Genomic DNA, 23,020 nt, shown 5'->3' on the forward strand with positions numbered 1-23,020 from the left:
CAAGAGGTGAGCAGGTGCATCCCTGAAGAGGGCTCTCACCAGAACTTGACCATGCTGGTCCCTGATCAGACTGTAGAACCATGAGAAACAAACTTCAGTTATTTACAACTCACCCAGGCTATGGTACAGCCCAAACTGACTAAAACAATTATGCTTTTCTAAAAAACAGAATTATATTGTGCAAAGAACTTTCAAATTCTAGAAGGCATTAGAAGTGGAAGGAAATAACTGCTTTCTCATCACCATTAAAACTCTCCTCTCATAATCCTGGACCTCCCAGGTGGCGCTAGCGGTAAAGAAAAGTGAAAGTGAAAGTTGCACAATCACGGGGTCCTACTCTTCGCAATCCTGTGGACTATAGCCCACCAGGCTCCTCTGTCCATGGAATTCTCCAGGCAAGAGTCCTGGAGTGGGTTGCCATTTCCTTCTCCAGAGGATCTTTTCCTGACCCAGGGATCAAATCTGGGTCTCCTGCATTTTAGGCAGATGCTTTACCAACTGAGCCACCAGGGAAGCCCAGTGGTAAAGCATCTGCCTGCAATGCAGGAGACCTGGCTTTGATCCCTGGGTTGGGAACATCCCCTGGGAAAGGGAATGGCTATCCACTCCAGGACTCTTGCTTGGAGAATCCCATGGACAGGAAGGCCTAGCAGGCTACAGTCCATGGGATCGTAAAGTGCTGGACACAACTGAGCAACTAACACGCATTTCTCATAATCTGCCCTCTTCTATCTGCCCTTCAATGTCTAATTAGCTTATCCTCTGGGCTGCTTGAGGATATTTTCCTCTCACTGTCCCAATTCCAGTACTTCACCCCTTGCTTTCACTGAGAAGCTGAAGCATACTAGGCGCTGTCACCCCCTACTCCTCCTCTCCTTGACACCCACCCTGTGTCTAATAATACTCTTTTCTGTGGTCAAGAAACAGAGGTGGGAATCCTCTGAATCTCAGAGGATTCAGTCTTAATTTATTCATTAGAATAAATATTTACAAAAAGCATCTTTAAGTGTGAGGCACTGGGACCTGCTTTTGTGAGTTTCAGGAGAGTAATGAACACAAAGAGGTCTCCTCAATTTTTCCTGTTCTTTTCTTTCTTTATTGTTGGTAATTTTGATATTAGTAACAATAGTAAGCAATCCATATGCTTGTAGATTTGTACACTAATAAAAAGGCAAAAATATTAGAATCATTCTCAATTCTATCAGAGATGTCTGTTGTGGAAGTTCTGATATATGTTCCCTTCTACTCTACAAATAAGCTCAAGTTTACCTGAAATTTTAAAACATCTTCAAGTGATACTTACAAAATATCGTTTTCCAACACTGTAATGAGAGACAGCCTTTCTCTGGATGGAAGCTAGATGTGTCTGCTGAACAAGTGATTTAGGGTCCCCACTAAAGATGTGCATCTGGGAAGGTACTTTCAGGGTCTTATTCTATATTTCCAGTCCCTGACATTTGGTCAGAGCTCAATCAATGCTCACAAAATGAAAGAAAGAATGGATGAATCAGTAATATGCAAGTGAAAGTCACTCAGTCGTGTCCGACTCTTTGCGATTCAATGGACTATACAGTTCATGGAATTTTTCAGGCCAGAATACTGGAGTGGGTAGCCTTTCCCTTCTCCAGGGGTTCTTCCCAACCCAGAGATCAAACCCAGGTCTCTCACATTGCAGATGGATTCTTTACCCGATTATTGAAATTTAACAAATCTTGACATGGTTAATTAGGTCATAAACCAGGTACTCTTCATGCTTAAATCATCAAGATACAGGAAAAAATTCAAGGAAAAAAATAATTCCTAAAAAGAGAAAGCTATTTTATTCTTACTAGATGGGGGAGGGGATCTCTAAAAAAATGAAATAATAAACACTAGTCTCATTTCATTCCACATAACATCACAGTCATAGTCTTAATACAGTTAAAAAACACAATAATCCAACTCTAAAAGAGAGAGCTGCCCAGCAAAGTGCCACAGCTCAAGTCTCACAAGCAGTTATACCTGAATGGAAGATAGGGGGGGTTTGAGCCAGAGAGGAGTGCTCTGTAGGCTTCTTCTGGTGTCTTCTTTAAATAGATTACCTAAGACAAATAAATAGCAACATTTAGAATACAACCAAAGTATGACACAAAACTAATTTTACTTACTCACCAAATTTGCATTTCCGTTCTTTCACTCTGAATGTGACAACTGTCATGGTGATAATGTTGATATTTAGACAGCAAGCAGGCTGCCAAACTTTCCTTTTCAGCTTAAAGCTGAACAGCAGCCTTTGGCTTAAGGATGAGTAAGAGCTTAAAGACACAGGAAAGAAGTTGCTCAGTGTCTGACTCTTTGCAACCCTGTGGACTGTAGCCTATCAGGCTCCTCTGTCCATGGAATTTTCCAGGCAAAAGTACTGGAGTGGGTTGCCATTTCCTTCTCCAAAAGACACAGGGCAAACCCATAAAGGGACCATCCAGGGCTGTTTAAAGGCACGTTGAACAGAAATAATGGCAGGGTTTTCTCTAGGGAACAGAATAATTGTACCTCCATGATTGAACTGTGTGTTCACCAAAGACCAATATAGAGTTCTCTGTCCTTCACAGAAGATCTGCTGTGAAGTAATTTAGTTCCTGGTGAATTCTGAAAGACATCTCAGGGTACAGGACCCATGGGAGATCTACTGAGTTCTCTGCCTGCTCTGAGGAATGCCTATGTTGCTCTCTAAACAATCAATAAAATCACAATGAAATGAGAGGAAATGCATGCAGGTAAGAGCACTGGAAAACATACTGGCTAGGCTCTTGATGTCGAGGATGTTTAAATCCCTCCAGACCAGCAGGACAAACTATCTTAAATAAAGACACAAATAAAAAAGAGTTCTTAAAACCAGTAAACTATTTCCACTTAATCAATTTATTGACTATATACAATAGATGCCAGGCACTGTATGAGGAATTGCCACCTTTCTTAATAGAATTTATGTTCTTGAGAGGCAAAAACAATAATTAATAAATTACTTATTAAAAAATAAATACAGTCTGAAATAAGTGCTGAAAAGGAAATACGCAGAGTCCTGGACAAGAGAAGACCTACTTAATACCTCGAAGTGGTCAGGAAGGGGTCTCTGGGAGAGATGTAGGAGGAAACCCATGGAATAGCTAAGGGAAAGGGGGGACAGAAGGGGCTGGGTCCTTGAGTGGGGACAGCGCTTGGTGAGCCGGACAGAGATCAGAGGCTAGGGAAGGGGGAAGAAGGGAGAGTCAGTGAAGAGCCTTGCAAGCCATGATGAGAGTTTGATTTTATTCTAAGTGCAGTTTAATATTTTAATTCTCAGACAAGAGCACTGATCCTTTTCCTCTACAGTTTGAATCAAATTTGATCCCTAAAATCCTCTCTACCTAGAATTAATGGCATTATTTCCTTAATATGTCCCAACATCAAAACCCTATGCATGGAACTTCCCTGGCAGTCCAGTGATTAAGACTCCATGCTCCCAGTGCAGGGGCAACAGGTTGGATCCCTGGTTGGGAAACTAAGATCCTGAATACCACATAGAACAGCCAAGAAACAAAAACCAAACAAAAAACCCTATGCGTTTCAACAACAAAAATGACAGAGTCCCAGTTCTTAAAAAGTAGGGTTTATTCTCTGCTTACAAAGTTTCTTTCAGCTTGAAGCTATTCTGGTAGCAATATATTACACGTATTTAATTATTAGTAAGTTCAAGACTAGAAAACAACTCAATTCTCTAAAAAAAGAAAGCTAAAATCAATATATTAAAAAAATACTTCTAACTTTTATTAAGAAAGTTCCATATTCCTATGACAAGTAAACAAGGTCTGATAAAGCACCTACCAAACAAAGTGAACTGAATATGAAACAAAAACAGCAGAGAAAATGAAACCATGGTAAAAGAATGATCAAGACAGGAGATGCAGATTCCACCAGTGGAGAACCACATCTCGAGCTGCAGCTAAAATGATTACAAAAATTCACTTAAACCAACCCTAGCTTTAAAAACCATTTTCTGTAACCAACATTAAAACAGGAGTTTGTTGTTCCCTAATGGGTAGATTATATAATACTCTACAGGTTTGGTTATAACGCAATGATTTTTCAAGCCTAAAGATGCAGCAGTATTTGCAAGTTGACTATGCCTGCTAAAAGAGAAAACTGTTTGTAGAAAGCTCCTGTGTTTGGATTAGATAATTAAAGCTTATACAACCATCTTTGAAAAGCAAAATACATTTCCATTCTCAGGAGCAATTACATTAACTCCATTTAATTTTGAGGCAATCATTCTACAGGAGGGAGTTAACAGCCCACATGAAAGACTTCTCTAGACCGGTTACCCCACAGAGTTTTGCTACTCATCTTACCTGCATGACTTAGCACACATGACCCATATTCTCACACTGTAAGATGAGAGTCTTTGTTTTTATTTTTATCCCAGTGCTTAATCATTAATAAGTGCAAAGTGAAACTCAACAGAGGCCATCTAAATTCCAGGAATATTCTAGGGGCAGGTAAATGCAATGTCCTTTTATAACCTGATGATAGGTACTTGGGAGACTGGTGAAATATTCTAATAAAGCAGTGCATCACTGAATACATGCATGCTGGGGTCATTAAAATGACAAATTCCATCTTTCCAGGAGAAAAAATGTCTTGGATTCTTATGCCAGGTCTTCTTTGATATGCCACTGATTAAAAAGAGAAAGACTAGAGTTCAGAAATAAAACAAATTTATTAAGCCTTTGCTGTTGAGGAACCTAAAGCTCAGAAAGGTAAGGAACTTCCCAAACTCTCATGGCTGCTCTGTGATGCAGTTAGAATTCCAATTCTGATTTGAATCCAAAGGCCACAGTAATTCCACACATCACATCTGCTTAAAAATACAGATACGGGCAATGCAAGCAGAATCTGTGACAGAAACAAAGATCCCTACTCTTTCAATTTACAAAAGCCATTACACTGGCTTTTAAAATTATGTGACTTCAAACTGTTAATAGGAGTTATGTGTAGGAATAGGGCTGAAGAAAGATTAGTGGGAGGAGGGAGGACTTTATATTTTCTACTATCTTCACATTTCTTGTATTATGTACTAATGTATATTCATTTATTTTTTTTAATGTGGAATAACTAAATCATTTACAAAGTATTAAATGTGTATCTTCCCAAAAATAAAGTCTATATTTAACTAATACTCAAAAAATTGTTCCCAGATACTCTAATATTTCTAAAAGTAATTGCTGAATAAAATTAACTCCAAAGCATCTTCTAAATATCCTGATTTTCTTTTTCTGTTTCTCAGGAAAAAAAAATAATGCTCTGCTCACTGCTGCTGCTGCTGCTAAGTCGCTTCAGTCGTGTCCGACTCTGTGCGACCCCAGAGACGGAAGCCCACCAGGCTCCCCCGTCCTTGGGATTCTCCAGGCAAGAACACTGGAGTGGGTTGCCATTTCCTTCTCCAATCAATGAAAGTGAAAAGTGAAAGGGAAGTCGCTCAGTCGTGTCCGACTCTTAGCGACCCCATGGACTACAGCCTACCAGGCTCCTCCATCCATGGGATCTTCCAGGCAAGAGTACTGGAGTGGGGTGCCATAGATATTAGCATACATGAATCCAAACTGGAAGAATCTTCCCCAACCTTTGACTGATAAAATTTAACAAAAGCCCTTTGTACAGTGCTTGGTTTTATTGTTATTGTTTAGTCGCTAAGTAGTGTTCAACTCTTTTGTGATCCTATGGACTGTAGCCTGCCAGCCTCCTCTGTTGATGGGATTTCCCAGGCAAGAATACTGGAGTGGGTCACCATTTCCTTCTTGAGGGGATCTTCCCTACCCAGAGATCAAACCTACATCTCTTGCGTTGGCAGGAGTATTCTTTATCATTGAGCCAAGGGAAGCCCTGTAACAATTTACCCCGAAATTAGTGAGTACATGCATGGCTTTTATAAAATTTTCCCACTCTTTGCCAGGAAGTCCTATAACTCTTCTCAATAGAATAACATTTAACATATATGTTCTTACTCCTAACCAACCTATTGAAGTGAAAGTTGCTCAGTCGTGTCTGACTCTTTGCGATCCCATGGACTACACAATCCATAGAATTCTCCAGCCCAGAATACAGGAGTGGGTAGCCTTTCCCTTCTCCAGGGGATCTTCCCAACCCAGGGATCGAACCCAGGTCTCCCACACTGCAGGCAGATTCTTTACCAGCTGAGCCCACATTTAGGAGTCAACCAATTAGACTAATTTTTTTCTGCTCATTAACACTGATGCAATGTGGGAAAACTGGGTTCGATCCCTGGGTTGGGAAGATCCCCTAGAGGAGGGCAACCCACTTTGATATTCTTGCCTGGAGAATCCCCATGGACAGAGGAGCCTGGAGGGCTACAGTCCATGGGGTCACAAAGAGTCGGACACAACTGAGCAACTAAGAACACACACACACAAAACACTGATGCCACATATCAAGATCCAAATAACTCTTTTAACTTTTAATAAAAAATTCTTAAAGAGCTAACATTCTAACATATATGTATGACCAATAAGCTGTGAGATTTTAATTTAACAATTAATTAAAATTACAGTACTGTAAGCAAGTATAATATATATTATTTTCCAATAAGCCAATGTTTCACAAACTTCAGTTAATCATGCATCAACTTTCTCAACTTCTGCCACCACACGTAGCACCATGTATTATCATTTCTATTTATGTTCTTCTCTTTATAAATAGACACAATCTTTTAATTTAATTCATTCTAAAGTAGTTTATACCACTTCTATAAATGGAAAACTAGTATCACTTGCCAGAGTCTACACATAAATGAATTTTATAATGTATAACTCTTAAAATTTAAAAAATGTTTGTGAAAATTAATTGCACATACAAGTATGAGTTCATTTCTGAGGTCTCTATTCTGTTCTACTGATCTGTGTGTCTGTCTGTTTTTGTGCCAGTACCACACTGCTTTGATGACTATAGTTCTGTAGTACAGTCTGAAGTAAGAGCAAGTGATACCTTTAGCTCTTCTTTTTCAAGATTGTTTTGGCTATTTGAAGTCTTTGTGTCTCCGCACATTTTTTAGAATTATTTATTCTAATTCTGTGAGAAGTGCCTTTAGGCAGCTAATCTACAACAAAGCAGGCAAGAATACACAGTGTAGGAAAGACAGCCTCTTCAATAAATGATGTTGGAAAAACTGGACAGTTATAATGCAAAAGAATCCAAATGGAAAACTCTCACATTATGCACAAAAATAAATTCAAAATGGATTAAAGACTTAAATATAAGACTTGAAACCACAAAACTTCTAGAAGAAAATGTAGGCAGTAATCTCTTTGACACTGGTCTTAAAAATATCTTTTTGGCTATGTCTCCTCAGGCAAGGGAAATAATAGCAAAAATAAATGGGACTACATTAAACTAAGAAGCTTTTGACAGTGAAGGAAACTATCAGAAAAACAAAAAGACCACCTGATGAATGGGAGAAGATATTTGTAAGTGATATATGTGATAAGGGGTTAATATACAAAATATACAAAAACTCATACAACTCAACACCCAAAAAATAAACAACCCAATTAAAAAATGGACAGAGGATCTAAATAGATACTTTTCCAAAGAAGCCATTCAGATGGCCAAGAGCCACATGAAAAGATGCCCAACATCACTAGTCATCAGGGAAAACAAATCAAAACCCCAATGAGATTATCACCTCACACCTGTCAAAATGTCTATTATCAAAAAAACAACAAATAACAACGTGGAGAAAACTAAATCCCCCTGCACTGTTGGTGGGAATATAAATTGGTACAGTTGTTATGAAAAACAGTACAGAGAGTCCTCAAAAGATTAAAAATAAAACTACCATATGATACAGAAATTTCATCCCTGAGTATTTAATCAAAGAAAACACAAACATTAATTTGAAAAGACTATATACTCCTATATTCATTGAAGCATTATTCACAACAGCCAAGATACAGAAGCAATCCAAGTGCACATCAACAGACAAATGGATAAAGAAGATGTGGTCTCACTCACACACAAACACACACACACACACACACACAATGGAATATTACTCAGCCAGAATGAAATCTTGCCATTTTCAATAACACGGATGAACCTAGAGAATATTATACTAAGTGAAATAGTCACAGAAAGACAAATACTGTATGATTTTACTTATACAAATATCTAAAAAAAACAAAAAGGAACAACATAACAAAACAGAGTTATAGACAGAGAACAAACAGATGGTTGCTAGAGATGCAGGGAGTGAGGAGGGGAAAAAAAGAAATAGGTAAGGGAGATGAAGAGGCACAAGCTTCCAGTTGCAAAATAAATAAGCCATGCGTATGAAATGTGCAATGTGGGGAATATAGTATATAGTATCTTTGAATGGCAGAGCCCTGAAAAATTGATGCCTTTGAACTGTGGTGCTGGAGAAAACACTTGAAAGCCCCTTGGACAGCAAGGAGATCAAACCAGTCAATCTTAAAGGAAATCAACCCTGAATACTCATTGGAAAGACTGATGCTGAAGCTGAAGCTCCAATATTCTGGCTTCCTGACGTGAACAGCTGACTCATTGGAAGAAATCCTGATGCTGGGAAAGACTGAAGGCAGAAAGAGAAGAGGGTGTCGGAGGACAAGGTGGCTGGATGTTGGTGATATGAACTTGGACTAAGCCATGGACATGAACTTGGCTAAGCTCTGGGAGATAGTGAGGGACAGGGAGGCCTGGCGTGCTGCAGTACATGCAGTCACAAAGAGTCAGACATGACTGGACAACTGAACAACAACAACATCTCTGAATGGTAACATATCACAACTAGACTTACCATGGTGATCATTTTGAAATGTATAGAAATACCAAATCACTATGCTGTATAACAGGAACTAGCACAGTATTGTAGGTCATTATACTTCAAAAATAAATGTCTCATACAAAAAAAAAGATCACATTTATGGTTACCCGATGTGGGGGCTGACAGGAGGGGCAAGTGAATGAGTCAAAAGGTACCAACTTTCAGTTATGAGATAAATAAGTATTAGGGATGTAATGTATACCATGATAAATATAATTAGCACTATTGCATGTTATATATGAAAGTTAAGAGAGTATATCCTAAGAATTTTCATCATAAAATTTTTTTCTATCTCTTTAATTTTGTATCTATATGAGACTATGATGTTCACTAAACTTACAGGGATAATCATTTCATGATGTATGTGAGTGAATCATTATGTTATACACATAAACAGTGCTGTATGTCAGTTATATCTCAATAAAACTGAAGAAAAAAGTTAAATAAAATGTTTGTGTTCACGACACACTGAGGACCATTGTAACGAACAAGAAGTTTGAACTAATTTCATAGAACAGTAGACCAACCTGGTAAGTTAAACAAAATCCTCTTTGAACTAATCTGCAAATACATCTAAATCATTTATTTAAACTATATCCTATGGTCATTAAATCCTTAAAGCCGGTCAAAAAATGGTACATGTGAATTTCAGAAGCAGTTTGGAATTTACAACAATTTTTCTTACTCAGATAATTTAATCTATCTGATATACAAGAGATGATTCTTTAAACAACACATGCTTTAATACAGAAGTCTAAACCAGACTCTTGAGTCATGAATTTGCTAATGGGCCTCCCCGGAGATATTTGCTTCAGATCTTACTATGTTTTTAGCTTTGTTTTTAGGTATTATTATTTCCCAAAAAAAGGCTGATGGCAAAGCCAACACCCCCCCCCCCACACACACACACCCATAATTCAAAAATGTTTCATTTTTGAAACCTGAGTGTCTCTGTCAATTACATTTATATTTTGTGATCTGGAAAGTGAAAATAATCCTGAAGATTCAATTTGGCCATCTGAGACAGTATTCTTCAATCTTGGCTTTTGATTTCCTGTTATTTAATATTTTACTTGTTTATGAAAAAGGAAATAAAATGCTGAGAACAGCCTTTCCCAGTCAGGTACTGCCACAGGAACACTAAAACAGCCGTGAAATCAGCATTACCAACCATGTCTGAGTCCATTAAACTTCTTCAAGATAGAAGTTTCCAGAAAACAGATGTTTCAACTTGAAAATAGTCTAGAAGCACTAAGATTTGCTGAATATAGAAGAACCATACCAAAAAGGAGGGACTCTCTTTAAAGGTTTCAGAAAATTAGGCTTAGCCTATACAGCATACTTAATGTGGACATTACAAAGAAGTCCCTATGATATGTGCTTTGGGTTCTAGCCTATTAATTAGCAGTCATCTTTAGACCCCTTTCTCCAGCCTCATATAACTTAAAATTATCACACTTGTTCAACAGCAATTGAGGATAGGGGTGTGCAGAGATTTAAAAAAAGAAAGAAAGAAAATGTTTCTTTGCCTGGTAGCTAACCAGTCTGGAACATTCACTTGGTTTGAGACCAGTGCTCTCTAAATGGCTTCCTCATCATCCCTCTTTCCCATCAGGTTCCCCCATCACTCAGATAAAATCTCAAAAGTCATTTTTAACGCTGGCCTCTCTGTCTCACTCTACCCACCCTCATCAAATCAATACATAGACTGATTCTTTCTCCAGTCTCTTTCAATTATGGGGTGGAAGCAGTTTTAGGGGATTGAAACATATTATTTGGGGAAAGAAACAGAGGATACAAATATCTTTTGAAATTTTATTAATACATAACCACCACTAGGGTTCTGAGCACAGGAGGGGCCCTGAATTTTAAGTTTCATTATTTTCCAGCAGATATGCACATGACCTTTTTTTCATCATTATCAACTTATTTCAAACCCTTCTCTCCATATGCTATAACTCACACCATTTCTCTCTGCCTCCACTTCCTGCCTACTCTAGTAATTCTAAAGCAGAGCCTGAGAGACTCAGTTCTGCTCAAAAGTTCAGCCAGACTGTCAATCCTTCCCCAAGATAAGGTCCTAATCCACCTTTCCAGGTGAATTTGTCACTGTTCCTTGGATGAACCCCATTCACTAGCTTGGACTCCTCACCATTCTGGAATCATACTTGACACTTTCTTGTATCTGAGGTTTGTTCTGGAATCCTCTCCACACCTTCTCTGCCTGTTAAAATCCTTCTTGTTTCGTTCAGTTCAGTTCAGTCGCTCGGTCATGTCCGGCCAGGCCTCCCATCTGGGAGGTCCATCACCAACTCCCAGAGTTCACCCAGACTCACGTCCATCGAGTCAGTGATGCCATACAGCCATCTCATCCTCTGTCATCCTCTTCTCCTCCTGCCCCCAATCCCTCCCAGCATCAGAGTCTTTTCCAATGAGTCAACTCTTCGCATGAGGTGGCCAAAGTACTGGAGTTTCAGCTTCAGTATCATTCCCTCCAAAGAAATCCCAGGGCTGATCTCCTTCAGAATGGACTGCTTGGATCTCCTTGCAGTCCAAGGGACTCTCAAGAGTCTTCTCCAACACCACAGTTCAAAAGCATCAATTCTTTGGCGCTTAGCCTTCTTCACAGTCCAACTCTCACATCCATACATGACCACTGGAAAAACCATAGCCTTGACTAGACGGACCTTTGTTGGCAAAGTCATGTCTCTGCTTTTCAATATGCTATCTAACTTTCCTTGGTTGGTCATAACTTTCCTTCCAAGGAGTAAGTGTCTTTTAATTTCATGGCTGCAGTCACCATCTGCAGTGATATTGGAGCCCAAAGAAGTAAAGTCTGACATTGTTTCCACTGTTTCCCCATCTATTTCCCATGAAGTGATGGGACCAGATGCCATGATCTTTGTTTTCTGAATGTTGAGCTTTAAGCCAACTTTTTCACTCTCCACTTTCACTTTCATCAAGAGGCTTTTGAGTTCCTCTTCACTTTCTGCCATAAGGGTGGTGTCATCTGCATATCTGAGGTTACTGATATTTCTCCCAGCAATCTTGATTCCAGCTTGTGTTTCTTCCAGTCCAGCGTTTCTCATGATGTACTCTGCATATAAGTTAAATAAGCAGGGTGATGATATACAGCCTTGATGTACTCCTTTTCCTATTTGGAACCAGTCTGTTGTTTCATGTCCAGTTCTAACTGTTGCTTCCTGACCTGCATACAGATTTCTCAAGAGGCAGGTCAGGTGGTCTGGTATTCCCATCTCTTTCAGAATTTTCCACAGATTTTTGTGATCCACACAGTCAAAGGCTTTGGCATAGTCAATAAAGCAGAAATAGATGTTTTTCTGGAACTCTCTTGCTTTTTCCATGATCCAGCAGATGTTGGCAATTTGATCTCTGGTTCCTCTGCCTTTTCTAACACCAGCTTGAACATCAGGAAGTTTACAGTTCACGTATTGCTGAAGCCTGGCTTGGAGAATTTTGAGCATTATTTTACTAGCATCTGAGATGAGTGCAATTGTGCAGTAGTTTGAGTTAGACCTAACTCAAATACTACCTCCATGATGTCTTTTCTTTTAGCTCAGAAACTCTTCCTCATATTCTTTATAATGACCATGACAATGATGATGATAATAAAAACAAGAAGTTATACCGTTTATATTATGTGGCAAGCACTATTCTAAGCAATTTACATAATATGGGTCATTAATCCTCACAAGCACAACGTACATTTTACACGCAAAATGCAGAGAATCAGTTGCCTCAAGGCCACATAGCTAGGGTGCAGTGGAGTCAGGCAGCATAGCCCCCATAGGCGTTCCTGACCACTTCCTGATGGGCCCCTCACAGTTCTGTTGCAATTATTTTCCTTTAGCCTAAGTATGAAGCTCCTTAAGCGCAGTAACCAAGTGTTTCACACTTCTATAAGCCTTACAAAGCCTCCTTTGTAGATGTTCAATAAATACGTATATGTTTAGTGAATATAAACTACTTTAAACTGTTAAAATACAAAGACTATATCGGCCCTAGGGGGTTAATTCAGCTTATTTAATATTCAGTGAATGAGATTTTTTAAACATGTCACTATAACTTTAGTGGTAATGCCCAGAGGAGCTAGTGAAATTAACTTTCTGATCCCAGTTATATGAAAGCATCAAACCAGGTACATAGAAACAAGACTTCAATGGTGTGCTAAAAGAGAAAGTAAGAAAGAGATTGATTTCAAACATAAGGGCTTTAGATCAAATGATCTGTATAAGCTTTTAGAAAGTATTTTGAGAGCCAAGGCATGCCACCTGACTGAGATATTCATTCTCTCACTTCCCCCTATCTGTTCTGAAGTTACACTCGGCCACTCCCAACATGAGATAAAAGGCAGAAAGCAGTAGGTGGAACAGAACACAGTCACCGAAGACCAACATGTATCTGCTTAATGCTTACAATCTGCATAGGAACCTGCACACATACAGGGACACAAGGAAGTCTGCACGGTCATTCTGGTACTGAGATATCGAGAACAAGGGTTCTAAAGGGGGCTGGGAAATGGTCCACAAAGACAGTAGACTCTACCTGAGCCTTCCTGGCCTCACTACAGTATTTAGATGGTCTCCTGCTCCCCTTGGCATCATAGCTCTAGTCACTGTGGGAGGGCAGCTTTCTCTGGCACCTCGAGGAGCTCAGGCCCCTGCTGTTCGTTCTCAAAGCTCCCTGCCCTTCTCCTTCACATTCTCACCCTCGTTTGTCATCACGAGGTTTCTGTGGTTATTTTAGTCTGTCTCCCTGGCTAGGCTCGTAAATCTGAGAGCAGGATTTCTTGTCTCTTCTATATCTACGAGACTCAGCACTATGCCTGGCACATAGCACACACAAAAAATGTTTGACGGCTGCAGGAACAAACAGTGGAGGGAAAGAGAGCATTTTATGTGAGAACACGCACGACACGATCACAGAATACTGATCCCCTATCTAGGGAGTAGGGGACCCAGTGTAGTGGTTAGGCACTCCAAGTCCACAGCCAAGCTGCCAGGCTCTTCATTTACGAGCTATATTACAACTCTCTGTGCTTCCATTTCCTTAACCTATGAAGTGGGAATAACACGGTAATTGCCTCAGCAGGCTATTTTTGGGGAAGATTAAGTGAATTAACAATGTATATAAAGTGTTCAGAATTGTACCTGCCACATTACTCATCTATATTAAGGGACCACAGGAAAAAGATAAACTTTGATCTCAAAATTATTTTTTCTTCTCTTTTCCATCACCTGTATCCATCTGAATATGGACCCATAACTGCTATTATTTCTGACACCTTAGTCCAAAGCCCATGTATGCAAACAAACATCAAAACACGAGGCTGTAAACATCCCTCACGATCGCTATACACCAGAGCCGTAACGCAGACCGTCATTTAGTTCAGTCCTCTCATTTTGTTCAAAGGGCATCCTGAGTCTCCCGATGACTTAGTATCAACAACCACAAAATACATGCACTGGCTCCTGTTTTATCAATCCACTGTCAAACTATCAGAAGATCACTGTTGGCCCACAACGCTCTCCAACAAAGTAACCAGGAGAGAGCCGTTGTACTCATTTTTCCTTATGCAAACTTCTCACGAACAAAACAGTAAGATTACCAGGTTTGGTTGGGTTTTTTTTTTTTTTTTTTTTTTACGGAGAAGAGAGCAATTACCAGTTATCTACAAGATGTAAAACCACAGAAGTCCATGAAATTAACATCTATAAAAACATACGATGAGGTGAGAAGCTCTGCAAAGAGCTGAAACATAAAACTTTTAAAGTCTCTTCCTTGCCTTGCAAGACTTGGTTTTCAGACTTCCTAAGTGTCAGGGTACTTCATTTATAAACTTCTTTTTCCTGAAGAAAGCATTAAGTCTTGATTGTCATAAACAAGCACAAACAAAATGCTTAATTTTTTTTATTTTTAGCAACATTTTTCTTCTTAATCATTTCCTCCCATTATAACCAGTGACTAAGAAAACAATATCTGCACTCAACTTTAAAATAAAATTTTAAAATAGGAAAAAGGCAAACATTTTTCAAATGCACAGCCATTTCTACTTTTGTTCTAACTACTTACGGAAATGAAAATATTCCTTGTTAAACAATTACACATTAGATAGGTAAGACTAATTACAAACCAGAAATGCACTGTATAGTTAAAACAACTTGCATTATTCAGTCTATTTTAAGTTTCTTCTACTGGTTTAATTGAATGAGAACAGAAGGAATGTATGTTGTCTCTTACAGTCTTTGAACACGCCGTAAAAGAAAGTCAGTCATTCTTCCTGTTCTTCAGGTTTTGATTCTATTATAAACCACAGGTTACAAGGCTTGCAGAATATTAGACAATGCATCTGCTTAACAAGTAATGGAGGCAACCCTCATTATAGAAGAAAGGCAGAGCCTCATGTCAGGTCTCTTATCTCCATTGCTTCCACATTATCCTCTTAAGAACAAGGTCTAGAAATAAATGTGCCTCTTGGTTAAGGTCATGTCTGCTCTATAATACTCTCATGTGTTTTTGTTTCACATTTGAATTTGAATTGGGGATTTGATATTCAGTGAGTAGCCAGTAGACTTTATTCTATTAATGTGAGGATTAGTTTAAAATAGAAATACTCTCTCCACCATTCTCATGGGTATAATTAGAGTGAAACCACTGGGAACTCTTTGATGGGTAATTTAGGAAAATTGCAGACAACATCAGCCATGTGTATCTTCCCATCTAATTGGATGGGAAACAGAACTTTCATGATCAGCTTGAAAAGATGTCCTTCCAGAACTGACAACCATAGCCAGGACAAATACATATTCCCTGCTAGTAGTGTCTCAGTGCCATGGGCTTCTCCTGCTTGAGGAGAGCTCGAGTTCCAGGACAGATATTGCTGAGCTCGTTGTACCTCACTGAACTAGCTCAGCTGCTTATTTAAGCAAACTAAGGAAACACTAAGCCAATATTCTCAGCACACAGAAGTCTATACGGACCCTTTAAAGGGGAAAAGGAGAAAATACTTGGTCCTAAGAAAAGCTGAGTCCTTGGTCTCACCCAAACTGAGTACAAGGCTGTTAGGTTACAATTCATAGATAAACATAACCCTGCATATCAACCATCAGTCATCATCAGAAACCAGTGTCTGCATAAAGCACAAAAATAGACTCTCTCCAGAATATCACCTGAATAATACATACTCTGAAATGAAATGGTTTCATGTTAGAAACTTCTCATGATGACTTTCACTGCTTAATTCTGGGTAGAGTATGAGTTTTATTTCATAAAACCTTTCAAATTAAAAAAGAAAAGTTTTTTTAAAGTGAGAAGAGTCTTTAAAGCAAAGACTGAATTTTTGATCAAGCTTAGAAGGCAAGACCTATAACTTCATTTATGATGAAGAAGCAGGTAATAGATCCACTGCAATAGATCAAGAACCTGTGTTTAAATCCTCTGAACACCTATGGCCCATTATAGAAAGTCTTTAACTTGCAAATGAATTCTATTCCAAAAGCCTATTTGTAAAAGCTAATATTTAGATTTCTGGAAATAGTTTCCCAAAAATAAAGTCTTATGGTTATTAGTCTTATAGCCTAGTCCAAAAACAATATTGTATTCCATATTATTACTACAATCAGATATCTAAAATAAAATATAGTAGAAAACATTATTTCAAAAACTAAAACAAAATAATTCAATTAAATACGTTTGTTTGCTTTTTATTTTCCCTCAATGCTGGTACTTGTGGAAAGGTTAGGTTAGAAAAACGTGAGGAGATCAACAAATATGTTTATAATGAGTCTAAAGCGAACCCTGAATTATTTTAAATGTTTGACTGGTACTTTATTACATCTAATTCCACTTCAAAATGCATTTTAGCTTTTCTCAATATTTGGCAATATGATTAGGACTAATGTCAAATCTGAGGCAAAGAAGGCAGGGCAAGTATGAGAGGAAGAAGATTTTCTCAATGCAAACAGAGCAAAATAACTGGAAGAAAAATGAATAAGAAAAGTCAGAAACTGGGCACATACAAGAGTACAATGGCCAAACTTGCCAGTTATGGAACCCAACCTGGGTGGGAGAGCAGTAAGACAATGACAACTCATGGCTGCCTAAGATTTCCTAGGAGAGCAGAAGGTAGACCAGACAACCCACTGTATTCATTTTAGTAACTAGAGTATGCACCTGAAGGACCAAAAACAAAAACGTTTTGTTTCTCCTTTTTGAATATAGTCACCTTATTCTTTTTCAAACTGAAAACTTCTAAGACAGAAGCCACACAGCATGTGAACTAAATCTCAGGTCTAGAATCTCATGCTAACTTGTAAGCTACTGCTCTTTTGAATTGACTCAAGAATAGAAAACCAACAATGAATACAAACAAGGAACTGGTTGTTCTTTTCCAGTATTTACAAAGAGTTGTTGCTTAGAGAAAGCAGGAGAAGCAAGAGCTTTGCCCACCAGTCAGGTGTTTGCAGAAAGTATTCTGTGGCAATTTTACTGTGTGTTAGCCCAAACTGCTCAAACAGATGCCACATGACAGAGGTATCCTTCAAGAACATAATAGGATTTATCATTCTTAAATGTACAGACATTCTTAAGAAGTAACCACTGTTACTTCTTAACCGTGTAAACTAACCATGTTCCCTAAATAGTTTACTAATTTCACAAACAGTAGAACTGAACCGAGTGAAGGAAACTTCAACTTAAATAAAAGTAATTTAAATCCATCCCACAGATCTATCGCATATGTTGTTTAGTCACTAAGTTGTATCCAACTCTTTATGACCCTGCCAGACTCCTCTGTCCATGGGATTTCCCAGGCAAGAATACTGGAGTGAGTTGCCATTTCCTTCTCCAGGGGATCTTCCTGACCCAGAGATTGAACCTGCATTGACAGGCAGATTCTTTACCACTGAGTCACCAGGGAAGTTAGAAACCATTAAATGTATATCAACTGACAAACTAAAAACTGTCAACAAGCACGTCTATGGCTTCAACCTGATTAGCATCTTTTACAGATTTAGAAGCTCACTTCAAGAAAATTTACTTACTGACACAGACAGTACAACTCACAACAAAATCTATCCATCTCTTCATTAAAACACATTGTTAGAATCCAACACTGCTTCATGATTAAAAAAAAGAAAAAACACTCAAGAAACTAAGAACACAAAAGTTCCTCAACCTGATTCATGGGCATCTGTGAAAACCCCACAACTAACATTATACTTAATGGCAGAAAACTAGATGTTTTCCCCCCGAAGATCAGGAATAAGAAAAGGATGTCCATTGTTACAACTTCTACTTGACATTACACTGGAAGTTCCAGTCAGGGTAATTAAGCAAGACGAAAAAAAAAAAAAGCAGTAAAAAGTAAAACTATCTCTCTTTACAGATGATATTATCTTATATATAGAGAAAATAATTTTAAAAATCCCCAAAAAACAACCAGAATAATTTCAGCAAGATTATAGGATATAAGACCAATATATAAAAATGCAAGCAATAAACAATCCAAAAAAGAAATTAAGAACACAATTCCATTCATAATAGCATCAAAAAGAATAAACACAAGAATAAATTAAATCAAAGCAGCACAAGACAACTAGAAGACACTGGAAGAAATTAAAGAAGAGTTATATTTTAGGGATATGAAAAAAGACAGGGAAGGCAGACATGTAAATACACAGATCATCACGGCATTGCAGCATAAGAGAAATATGAAACACAGAGATGACTGGTATCAAGGAGAGCTTTGAGTAGAGTTCTGAAAGATGACTTTTTAAAGTCCTTTTAAGTGCAAATCAGACCATTTCAACTCTCTAACAGCTCCCCATGTCATGGAGTATAAAATCCAAACTATTCCCCTCACATACAAGCCCTGGCAGGGCCCTCACACCTTATGGTAGGGACCTCACACCTTATCACTGAATCAGCCTCTTCATCCTCTATGCTCCAACCACACGGGCTTTCTCTTGGCTCCTCAGTCATACTCAAGTTCATGTCTACCCTAAAGCCTTTGTGTCTGCTATTACCTCTGCCTAGAATGTTCTTCCTCTTTATCAGCTTAACTGTCAACACCTCAGAGACAGCTCCCCTGAGCTTCCAACCTGAAGTAGCCAGAAAAACACCAGCATAGCCATTATCACCAACCTTTCATTTGTTCATCTGTCTCCCCCAACAGAAAGTAAGCTCTATGACGACAAGGATTTTTATCTCTCTAGTTCATTGCTATATCCTTTTTTTTTTTTTTTTCCCTCGGTGTCTGCATTATTGCAAACTCGGGCTGCGTGGTAGACAATACACTGGACACCGGGAAGAGCCTAGGCCGAGGAAGGGACGGGGCTCGAGGGGTGCAGGAGCGCGTTCTAGGCCAAAGGCGAGGGGTTCAAGGGGAGGGCCTTGGCCAAAGGTGTGGTTGGGTCGCAAGAGTGAAGTGAAGTCGCTCAGTCGTGTCTGACTCTTAGCAACCCCATGGACTGCAGCCTACCGGGCTCTTCCGTCCATGGGATTTTCCAGGCAAGAGCATTGGAGTGGGGTGCCATTGCCTTCTCCATGCTATATCCTTAGAGCCTAGAAAAGTTATCTGGCACAGCTGCTCAATAATTACTTGCTCAATGACAGAAAGATCAAACAAACCAGACAGGAGAGAGGGAAAGACTATTTCCCATTAAAATGAATAGAGAGTTTTAATCAAACAGTGAAGGCCATTAGGAGCCCTCTATTTCCCTCTTTTGACTACCAGAAAATTCATCTAAAATTTTGAACCCGAGCAAATCAGAGCCAATTTCTGTTACATGTAACCAAAAAACTCTAATTATTACAATATTGCTATTCTATATACTAGTCAATTAAGATAGAAGGAGGGGGGACTTCCCTGGTGGTCCAGTGGTTAAGAACCTGCCTTGCAATGGGGACTATGCAGATTCAATCCCTGGCTGGGGAACGAAGATCCCACATGCTACTGGCAACTACCAAGTCGTGCCTGCCTTGAATAAGACTGGTTGCAGTGATATAAATAAATAAATAAATATTTTTTAAAAGATTGAATTAGTTTACCTTTAAAAAAAAAAAAGGGGAGGGGTTAAAGGAAAGAAACAAAGCAACAGGTGAGGCGTGATCAGAAACAAAGGAAGAAAAAGAGATGGAAATAGTGGGGGCCGGCAGGGGAGGTGGAAGCAAAGATGAAGATGGAGAGCTCCACAGAGGAATGTGAATGAGTAACAGGCATAAAGGACAGCCAAGAGCAAAGTGTAAGAAAAGAGGTAACTGGTTATTACACACATGGTATTAACTTGGACTATGGGCGTCTACCTAAGGAGGCAGGCTGCTAATGAAGGGAAGCACTGGAGGGCCAACTACACAGGGGGTTCTCATCCGTCCCTACTCTGTCTCTCGTGGCAAGTTACTTAATTTCCCTAGGTCTCCTAGTACAATGAGGCGAGGAGACCTAGAGAAAAGCGTAGAGTTGGGCAGGCAGGGCAAGAGAAGACCTGTCTAAGGTCTGTCTGTTTTTGTCACTTAGGAAAGAATTGCTGAATACAGCTCCACGGGAGCAGTTCTTCAGAGGAGAAATTACTCTCTGGATGGCTAGAGTAGACACCCGCGCCCGCCCCCCACCCCCCATCTCATTCTGTAGTCTCTGTATTTAACTCAAAGTCTACATCAACTACTGTTCCTTTAAAAAAAAAAAAAAAAGGTGAAATAAAGTTTATCAAGGAAATCCACTTGCTCATATTCTGGGTAAACCCCCAAATTTTAAACTGTAGTAAAATGATCTTAATCGACAACTAAAATCTAGCTTCCTCTTCCACAAATTCAGAAATAAAATACTGTCATCAGTCAAAACACACATATAAAATTTAATCTCTAATTTTTTTTAAGCTTTATGTTAATGTCATAGCCTAATGTCAGGCTATCCTAAAGTTATTGTTTTTTAATTCAAGTAAACAAAATAATTTTAGAAACTGTTTTAAAATGTTAAGCACAGTTTGTCACTATTTCCATTATTTCACAGATGTGTTTCCCGAAGAACAATAAAACTTAAAATTTGGCTCCTGGCAAAATATGCAGTTTACTGCCAAAACTACAACTCCCTTACAGACAACTGAGGATTTTCTCCAAAGTTCAGGCATTTCTGAAGGGAACATACTTTACCACATTCAAACTAATAGGATTTAAGGCTTTTCCAACTCCAAGACACACAATAGCCTCCAATGCTATTAGGAGAGTTATCACATAAGCCTAAATTCTTTGTATGGGTGGGTCCATTCCCATAGGTTTTAATAAGCATGGATTTTAAATTGAAAGCACTGCAGCTGAGACCTGGGTTACAGAAGTCAAGGGCAGGACCAGGGGGCAGGAGTGCTGTGATGCAGACCTTGAGCTTGGAGTCTGTCTGCATCAACTCTCACACAGATAACACAAGACCTCTGGGAATTAGAACTACCTCCAGGGCTGTCTCCTATCTTGTTCATTCCTTATTCCTTAAAACAACAGAGACAAGTAGTGAGGATAGGAATGTGAATAACAGTCATACTTTCACCCAAGGAGCTCTCTAGTAGGAAGAAAAGCAAAGCAAGTAACAGCAAAGAGCTCATTCTAGTGGATTATATTACACATAATTAGTTACAAGACAAGGTGAGAAAAGCTATAATTAAGCTAGGTTCTGGGTCAGACAATAAGAAATGACAAAATAAACAGGCGTGAAGAGAGGAAACTAGACCAATTATGGGGGAAAAAAATCAGAAAAAGTTTCTGAGAAGGGAATTGTGGGGTTTTGTTTTTTTTATTTCTTCAGTCAACTTACAAATTTCCCAAAGTAGGCCTCACTAATTGACTCACACACCCACTTGTGAAAGGATTGTAAAGTCTGATTCATCCTACAGGAGGTAGCTTCACACGGAAAGGCTTGTCTGTCTGCTCATTAATTTGAAACTATGAACCATAAATGTTTCTCCCCTATTAAATAACTCTCTGAGGTACTGCAGCAACTCTAAATATTTCTTTCAGGCTGAAGTCACACTTTCTTTGCCCGTTATTTACTTTAACCGGAATTTGCTGACTAACTACAACGCTGGTTTTAGGTGCTCATCATAAAAGCCTGGTTTTCCATAATGAAAATTTAAAAGCCCTACAAGCATTTATTATGGAAGGGGCGAGGGGGTAGGCACCAGGGGGTAGGCACCAGGAAACAAGGCTGAGGCAGAGCACAGGAGAGGAGAGAACTAAGAAAGATCCAGGGACAGAGTAGAGCTAACACAGACCTAGTAGCCAGCACGGACACAATCTAGGTTTATGGCAGCAGTGACCATATTTGGGGCACTAAGCATCTTTAGAATAACTCAACACACAGCAAGCTCAACAGGAGCTGCAGTTAGCTTCTCTTTTATTTAAAACTTCAGAAAGTACATATGGAGAGCGCTTTTCGTTCACTGCCCATAGTAGGGGAAAGGTCACTATTTTATTCACTATGTCAAATAGAAAAATAAGTCTTGAAATAAAATTTATATAAATTAAAAGCATGCATTCAACTGTACAGTTAAATATGGTTAAAATCATGTTTTATATTATGTGACTTTTACCACAATAAAAGTTTTTTTTAAAAAAGAAGATATATGTGGGAAAACATCATTTGAGGTATATTTAAATAAAGCCAAAATTTTTGAACATCAAAAAACAGAAGGAAAAACTAAATCTTATATGCCATTTTAGCTCTCATCTGTCAGTAAATTTAGGTCTTCCAGTTATTTTGTGAATGTAGGTATATAGTCACAAAAACCAATAATCTGTGTTATTTTTATCTTGTAGAGTTATTATTATTTTTTTAATTGATCATTTAAGCTTTTTGGATGACACTTCTGAGATTAAAATAAAAAATTAAAGTAGCTAAATTCTAAATTATTTCTTTAATTTCTCTTGCTGATGGTTCATTATTAGTGTATAGAAGTGCAGCAGATTTCAGCATGCTGATTTTATATCCAAGTTTAATAAGTAAACAGTTAAACTTATCAATACATAAACTGACAGATTTGAGACATTTTATTGGTGGATATGTAATATACTTTCATTCTAAAACTATTTCCTTCAAAGAATTTCTATAACTCTAAAAATAATGTTTATATACATTAAACAATAAAG

The 23,020-nt window shown here is 38.5% G+C and overlaps 1 protein-coding gene across 9 annotated transcripts in view; it reads right to left on the minus strand.

Moving 5' to 3' along the window:
- CDC14A (cell division cycle 14A) overlaps nt 1–23,020 on the minus strand; it is a 195,742-nt gene that overhangs the window by 119,216 nt on the left and 53,506 nt on the right. For 5 of the 9 annotated variants that reach the window (XM_059885067.1, XM_059885063.1, XM_059885064.1 and 2 more), the window contains one exon: nt 2,002–2,081. The exons of the other annotated variants lie outside the window; for them this stretch is intronic. In XM_059885067.1, coding sequence (XP_059741050.1) covers nt 2,002–2,081 — 80 coding nt within the window. The remainder of the gene's footprint in view (nt 1–2,001; nt 2,082–23,020) is intronic. 9 annotated transcript variants of the gene reach the window in all.

This window comes from Bos taurus, chromosome 3, assembly GCF_002263795.3.
Source record: "Bos taurus isolate L1 Dominette 01449 registration number 42190680 breed Hereford chromosome 3, ARS-UCD2.0, whole genome shotgun sequence".
NCBI lineage: Eukaryota > Metazoa > Chordata > Mammalia > Artiodactyla > Bovidae > Bos > Bos taurus.